The sequence below is a fragment of the Sinocyclocheilus anshuiensis genome, unplaced genomic scaffold (genome assembly GCF_001515605.1).
Source record: "Sinocyclocheilus anshuiensis isolate Anshui unplaced genomic scaffold, SAMN03320099.WGS_v1.1 scaffold144, whole genome shotgun sequence".
NCBI classification, from domain to species: domain Eukaryota; kingdom Metazoa; phylum Chordata; class Actinopteri; order Cypriniformes; family Cyprinidae; genus Sinocyclocheilus; species Sinocyclocheilus anshuiensis.
Window position 1 is genome coordinate 292,224 of NW_015555720.1, and position 7,677 is coordinate 299,900.

At 35.3% G+C, this 7,677-nt stretch overlaps 1 protein-coding gene and 1 pseudogene across 1 annotated transcript in view; both read left to right on the forward strand.

Annotated features, from left to right (window-relative positions):
* LOC107672413 (serine--tRNA ligase, mitochondrial-like) overlaps window positions 1-4,343 on the forward strand; it is an 18,439-nt gene extending 14,096 nt beyond the window's left edge. The window contains exons 8-16 of the mRNA XM_016465597.1: window positions 279-326; window positions 2,169-2,277; window positions 2,490-2,535; window positions 2,656-2,743; window positions 2,941-3,053; window positions 3,359-3,452; window positions 3,596-3,688; window positions 3,887-3,952; window positions 4,044-4,343. Of these exons, the coding sequence (XP_016321083.1) occupies window positions 279-326; window positions 2,169-2,277; window positions 2,490-2,535; window positions 2,656-2,743; window positions 2,941-3,053; window positions 3,359-3,452; window positions 3,596-3,688; window positions 3,887-3,952; window positions 4,044-4,169 (783 nt within the window). The 3' untranslated portion in view covers window positions 4,170-4,343. The remainder of the gene's footprint in view (window positions 1-278; window positions 327-2,168; window positions 2,278-2,489; window positions 2,536-2,655; window positions 2,744-2,940; window positions 3,054-3,358; window positions 3,453-3,595; window positions 3,689-3,886; window positions 3,953-4,043) is intronic.
* Window positions 825-1,954, forward strand: LOC107672360 (trace amine-associated receptor 13c-like; annotated as a pseudogene).
* Window positions 4,344-7,677: the final 3,334 nt, after the last annotated feature.

A 7,677-nucleotide genomic window follows, 5' to 3' on the forward strand; every position in this document is an offset into this window, starting at 1 on the left:
ACCTGAAGAGTACCACCCCAAAAGTAAAGTGTGCTGGTAGCAGCCTGATGCTGTGGAGCTGTTTTTCAGCGGCAGGGACTGAGGGACTCCTCAGAGTAGAAGATAAGCTCAATGCACCAAAATATAGAGATAGCCTTAATGAAAACCCAGGTCTGAATACTTTCCGTACCCACTGTATATATATATATATATAGACGTAATAAAATATCAATATTTCAGTTTCTTCTTAGGTGTTGAGTGAACTTAATACTTTGTTTTAAATTCTCATATTTTTACAGGGCTTTATTCCCATGGTTGTTCCTGACATGCTAAAATCAGTGGTTTTTGTGAGTACCGCTTTGTTCTGAACTCCATTATGTTGATTTTTATTCAGCAGCATTTTATCACATTATAGTTGTTTATTAAGATTCTTCATGGAAAGAACAAATAATAAATTACATGAAATACATCCAGAAATTTTAATTTTAACTAGATTAGATCAAGTGGTATTTACCAGATGTCGCATAGGTCATACAAGACTGACTCGTGCATTTTTGCTTAAAGGTGAAGACCCTACTCAATGCATGTTTTGCAAGGTTTCCCTTTCTGTCAAACAGTATGGATACTTATGCAATATACTTTTCAGTTGTTTTATTTTTAATACATTTACGAAGTTGTGACAATTCTTAAAGTACTTTAAAGCAGTTTAACATAAGGCAGCAACATAACAAAACGTGAAAAAAATGAATGCTTTCGCAAGGCACTGTATCTGTTTAATGATGTTTATGAAGTTACATATTGAAGTAGGTTTTGACAATGCTGTATTACCTGTCATTTACAATTACATGTGCTTTGTAAGTTCAATTAGTTTATATAAAGGTCAGTGTGGTGATTAATTTAGTTTTGATTATCTGCATCCTATCCTCTCTGACAGAATACAATAGTTTTGTGTGAGGTACAGAGCAGAATTTAAGTTGTTAATGGCTGAAAATATTATATCGATCCGCTCGATGAAGGCACGCATTTCTCATTCACATCACCCTGTTTATGGACGCTGCCAAGAATGGAGATTAAGATCATTGAATAATTCAAGTTTTATGAAATATTTTATTAAAATATGCAAAATGAAGCATTATCTATGTAATGAAATTGATATGTAATGAATTTGAAATCAACAGACGCAAATAGATAAAGTGCATTAAAAGCACTTAAAAGTGTATTCGTTCACTACTTTGAAACAACACTTTAGAAAAAGGCAAATAGCCCAAAGTCTCAAAATTGACATTATACAGACAGAGGATCATGAGACTTAATACTGCTTTCCTGCCATCAACTCATCATGTATCAAGGGAGAATGCTCCAGACATGAATATAATTTCACGTATGTGTTTTTCTCATTGCTGTCAGCATGGACTGTGTTTCTGAACCTGCTGGTGATCATCTCAATCTCTCACTTCAAGAAGCTTCACACTCCAACCAACCTGATCATTCTCTCTCTGGCTGTGGCTGACATGCTTGTTGGACTTATAGTGATTCCTGTGGAGGCCATTAAGCTGATTGAGACGTGCTGGCACTTTGGAAATGCTATCTGTGGTCTGTTTATAATTATCCTTGGACTGGGTCTCTCAGCATCTCTCAGTAATTTAATTTTTATTGCTGCTGATCGGTATGCAGCTGTAAATCAACCTCTAAAGTATCCACAGAAAGTAACAATGACCAAAAGTTTAGTGAGCATTTTTCTCAGCTGGTTTTGCTCCTCCTTCAATAACACTACAATTGCAATCAGTAATGGATACTTTGATTCTTCACACAGAACAGATGTGTGTTATGGAGATTGCAGCTTCATGATAATTTTGCCTGGAGAGTCACTGACCTTCAGTTCAATGTATGTTTTGCAAGGTTCCCCTTTCTGTTAAACATGTTTTGTTGGACTGTCCAACTTTTAATGTACAGAGAAAACTCTTTTATGAAGTGAGCTCACTTAAAGAGTTACATTTTAGTAAAATGTTGCCACTAAAAGTTTTAGAATTTTTATCACGTTAATGTAAAAAATCTTGTGTGATATAACTTGTGTTTGTTTGTTTGCTGGTTTTTATTGTATTTGTTATACTTGTATTTTTTAAATGATTATATTGACAACCTATAAAGAATCTCCATGACATTGCACTATTTTTGCATTTGTTGTTTAGGAGGGTTGTGGGATGCAGCCTAATGCTCATAAATCACAGGTGTACTCTCTGGACCCTTCACACTTTCCTGACCTTAATCTTGCTGGTACTGGGGAAGTGGGAGTGGCAGGTGAGAAAATCAAGAACTTCTGTGATATGATCATTAATCATATATGAATATTTGAATATAATTGTCAATTCTAGGGTTATTTCTAAATTAAATGTAATTGTTTATTATGCAAGTTATTAATAAATGTATTCTGAAATATAGACCAGTAGGCACCAATATTTGAACCAAAATATGTTGAGCAAGGACAGATTTTCCTTTATTTTACCTTCCAGGCTATTTCATGGATCATGCTGTAAATCTGAAGGATTTACCTGTCAGGTACAAAAAAATAAATAAAATCCCGGATTGACCTAAATGGCTGCCTAAATGCTGCATTAAGTTGTTGATGCATGCATAAAATATTATTCATAAGATAAATTATGACTTTTTTTGTTCTAGGACAGTCTGTAGTAGCACATGCTATCGAGCTGAAACAGAGACAGGCAGAGAGGCCTGGGGGCTCTACAGAGTTCACCATTTTAACAAGGTAATCAGAAAACAGAAGTGGTAGCGTAGAAAATTAAAAAAAAAATCTGAAAGAAAAATACAAAAGTTGTGTTGTGATTCTCTGTCCATGTCAAGATCAAGACTAGTGATATCAAGATCAATGTAAATGTAGTACTATGAACATTGTGCTAACTGAACAGCCTTTTTAGGATGTTTACTATGTTTTTATTCATGCAGGTTGAAATGTTTGGTGTGACTTCGAATGAGACGGGAGAGGAGAGTTCCCAATTGTTGGATGAATTTGTCACGTTACAGAAGGAGATTTTCTCTTCCCTAAAACTTCATTACAGGTCTACAATCGAACCATTTTTCTATCAGTAACCATCATCAATATATCACATAGCATGTCATGTGTTGCTAATTGATATTCATTTTCTTTCATTTTATGGTATTCTGCACTAATTCAATAAAACAGAAGTATAGCATTTCTTTAAGTGGCTTTTAAGCTAACAGTGGTTTTTGATGTCTGTTCACGCCAAGGACAAAATATTTATTGTGAAATATTCATTCATTGCACTAGCTCTCACTGGTCAGTGAATACAATTAAGATTTGTAGCACTTGCTGATAAAATGGTAATTACAATTTCTCTCATAGAGTCTTGGATATGCCCACTCAAGAGTTGGGGCCTCCTGCCTTCCGAAAATATGATATTGAGGCATGGATGCCAGGACGTGGCAGCTTTGGAGAGGTTGGAATGATACTTTAAAACAAAAAGTCAAGAGTCAATGTAATTGTAATTTTTATTCAGGAGTAAAAATAATCTAAAATATAAAAAGAGGAATACATGTCTGCTTTTGAGTCCTTTTGGTGAATGTCAACTTCCTTTATCAGATTTCCAGTGCCTCAAACTGCACAGACTACCAGAGTCGGCGCCTTAACATTCTCTATGAGGGAAATGATGGAAACCTTAAGTATGCGCATACGGTAAGAGACTATTTATAATACTATGTTAATAATATGGTAAGCCAGGTTTTGTGTCTGCAATATTTCCATTCTATTTGTCGTGCTGTTAAAAAAGTAAATATGTTTGTAGGAGATAACTAAAAGAACAGAACCATTCCTTCAGCACAAAAATGGCTGTAGCAGTCAAAAACCCTTTCTTTTTTCCTCGCCGTATTTTAGGTTAATGCTACAGCTTGTGCTGTTCCACGTACTGTCATTGCGATTTTGGAGACACACCAAACCAAGGTAGAATTTGAAGTAAAATGACTTGTGTATTTTTAAACAGACATTAGTTTTATTAATTTTATATTTTGCCTCCCTGTTTGTCTTCCATTAGGAAGGGACGGTTCTGGTTCCTGAAGTTTTGCAGCATTACCTTGGATTGGAAGTGATGGAAAAACCTAAATACACTCCTATTAAATATATAGGACCAAACCAACCCAAGCGTCATACCTCAAAATAACTCTTTAATAGTATATCAGACTTCAGTGAAGTACCGTTTTTGCTGTATTCTCCGTGAATGCAATGTATGTAGGTATTTGGCATAACTATCTCAAACTTCTTGTTTGAGAAGTGATTTTTTTTTCCAAACCAACATTTATGTGGCTTTATCCAAATTTTCAATAAAATGCCATCAGTGACAATTTGTTCCTTAAACACAGATTTAGACAGATTTGTGAACAATATTTGAGAGAAATAGGCCTTTTGTGTACATAGAAAAAGTCTTAGATCTTTGAGTTCAGTTCATGAAAAATGGGGGCAAAAACAAAAGTGTTGCGTTTATAATTTTGTTCAGTGTATGTTTAAGAAACATTGACCCACAAAATGTGCAGCACCCAAGATACCACTATAGTTTTGTGAAACTTTCTTTAAAGAAAGAAAAGTTATGTGATTGTAATTTGTGGACTTTGTGATACTCAATATCTCTTGATACATAGTAGTTATGTAACAATATTGCTGCATAACCCTTGTGGGAACAAGAAGTCAGCTTCTAAAGGAAGCTTCAGTGCACCACTCCTTTTAGTTATATGTGGAGTTTATTTGCAAAAACAGATAACTCAATTGTTCTAATTTTCAAAAATCATGTTTTTTATTATGTTATCATGTTTTTATTGTGTTTTATTATGTTAGTTAGTTAGCTAGCTGTGTATATATATATATATATATACATATAATGCCTGATTCTGGTAAAGAGAGCTGATGTAACAGTCTGACAGCACTGTCTGTGACTTTTCACTGTTTATGTCACTCCGCTTGTCTGTGTTTGCATGTGTATGGTAGACTGTCAGTGGCTGTTTCTGAAGACTTTTACGGGGCTTTTCACACTGCGCTTACGTTCAGCATGCACACGCTTTCTACTGAACGTAAACAACGCTGATTACGTTGATTACGTTCTGGGGTACACTCCAAAATGGTGGAAGACGTTAACTCGGGGAGAAGAATTGTTGAATAAATGGTTATTTTTGTTTTCTTTGCGCACAAAAAGTATTCTCGTAGCTTCGTAAAATTGCGGTTGAACCCCTCCAGTTCTCCTCTGGCATATAAAATAAATAAACAGAAATATAGGTTACCTTGTCCTGCTCCCGCCCGCATAAAAGTAATCTATTTAGATTTTTTCAGTACATCAAAGAAATGTACATGAAATGGTTCTGTAACATCTCCTAAACTCCACAAGATCCCAGCATAAACGCTCCCGATAAAATATTTGTCATTTAGGCTAAACTTCAACATAGGAAAAATTGAAATCGCATCATATGACCCCTTTAAGAACGAATCATGGGAGCCTGTTTTACAGCCCAATTGTTTGGTATTTTAAGATCAACAGTCTTTACGGTTATGACTGTACACAAAGTATGGCAAGACTTCATCAGAAGAACAGTAGGCTAAAACTGAAAGTGAGGGATAGGGACCAGAGCATGTGAGCGGAGCGGAGCGGTAATATTTCCTTAAGAGCGCAGAGCGCCTTTCTGAAGATTCCGCTCCGCTCGCTCAATACGCTCAGCGCCACTCGCTTCGCTCACATGCTCTGATAGGGACCATTGAACAATAACAATTACAACACAGAACTACTGGATCAAAGTGACAGCAAACCTCAATATTCTCTTTAAAAACCCTGACTCCACAGAGAATTTCACAAAAAGTTCAATCACCTGACTTGAACATTATCAAACTACTGTGTGCAGGTTTGAAGAGAAGAGAGTGAAATCGATTCCCTCCTTTAACATATCAGAAACAACTGGCAGATGCTCTGATGAACAGAAAAATTAGGAGATTATTCCAAAGTTGTATGAATACATTCTAAAATGGTGGTAAGCTGTATTACAGTTTTTTGCAATCATTTTTGCACTAATAACAGAACCTTCATGTCATTTTTCAAAACTCTAGACACATAATTCACAACCGATGATCAAAATGCGCATTTTTCAAAACACTTAACACTTTTCCCAAATGCTTGGATACAATACACATGAACCAAAGATCTTTTGTTCATTGAACTAAAATCACCAGTTCAAAATGACACAACTTAACATCAAAGTATTACTATTTCAAAATGCAACTCACACATTACATCTGAATTGAGTGTCTATTCATTTCTTTACAATGATCTAACTATCAATTAATACAACTGCTCAAAATGCTACATAACTGTTGCATTACTCTTGAAGCATAGTTTTTATGGAAAGTGATGAACAATATTAAATGTTTAGATCATGAAAGTGAAGCAACTGAGGACTGAGTATGATCAGTTTCAAGATGCCTGTTGCTAGGAGAAAAAAAAATTCTATATCATTGTTATCAGTATTTGTTTTTCCTATTTTTAGAGGGTAGTAGAGCTGGAAGCTGATGAAAACCATTCTTGGATGAGGCAGGCTTTACCCTGGCCATGACATGGAGGAGAGGTTGAGAGCCCAGCGGTTGAGAGGGGCCCAGAACGATGTTTGCTGGGGGGCCCTACCACCCCCCACTGAATGTGATTTTGAGGGGACCCCATAGCAAAATCAGTGCAATGGGCCCAGAATTCCTAACAACAGCACTGAGTGCAATCATGGTTTCAGGCCCATCCACAGTTTATCACCTTGTATTTACCCCATTCTCCCCTTTCCTTACTGTAAATGATTGTACTAAAAACTACACAGTGAAATTATGGGTATATTTTGTGTGGGTGATCTAAAGTAATGTTCCTATGATATTTCATAATAAATTAGTTTTTAAAACCAATGCTTCTGCGAATACAAGGCTTCTTTAAAGATATGAATGCAATATGCAAAGTTTTGAACATTGGGCAGCCTGTGTTACAAATAATGACTGTTTTGAGCTTTGTAGCTAGAGTTTTGAAAAATGACATGAAGGTTCTGAAATTGGTGACAAAATGATTGTTAAAAACTGTAATAAAGCAAAGAGTACTTATACATTTATATTGTGTGTAGTGTCTTGTTTGCACTCAGTTGATCAGGAATCTTTTTTTTTAATTATTATTAGAGTCAATCCTTGGAGGTTTTTTTATATGCAATGTGGCTAATACACTCGGATTTCTGGGCACTAATCTCAAAACATGTGATTACATTTAATAACATGTTCTCCTTTCTCTCATTTTCCTTATTTCATGTTACAGTTTTTTCAACTGCTTACACACAAAATCTTTACTTGTCACACAATTTCTGAAACCTGACACCACACACCAAGTCTACAAAACCATACACTAATTCTCGGCCTTAGACTCAGTTTTCAATTTCATAAAACACTTTTTGCAAAAAACAACACTCAATTCTCTATGTAACACACAAAGATCTAACAGGAATTAATATTATGGCAAAGGTGTTTGAAAATGTTTGCTTTTGAGATGTGTTTGTGATATTTTGAATGCAGTGCTTCACTTTCACAAGAAAACGAGATTTGAGGCGTTTTGCATTTTGTGTGTGCAATTCTTGGATTTGTGTATAAAGTAAAAAAAAAAAAAAAGGGAAAGTTGG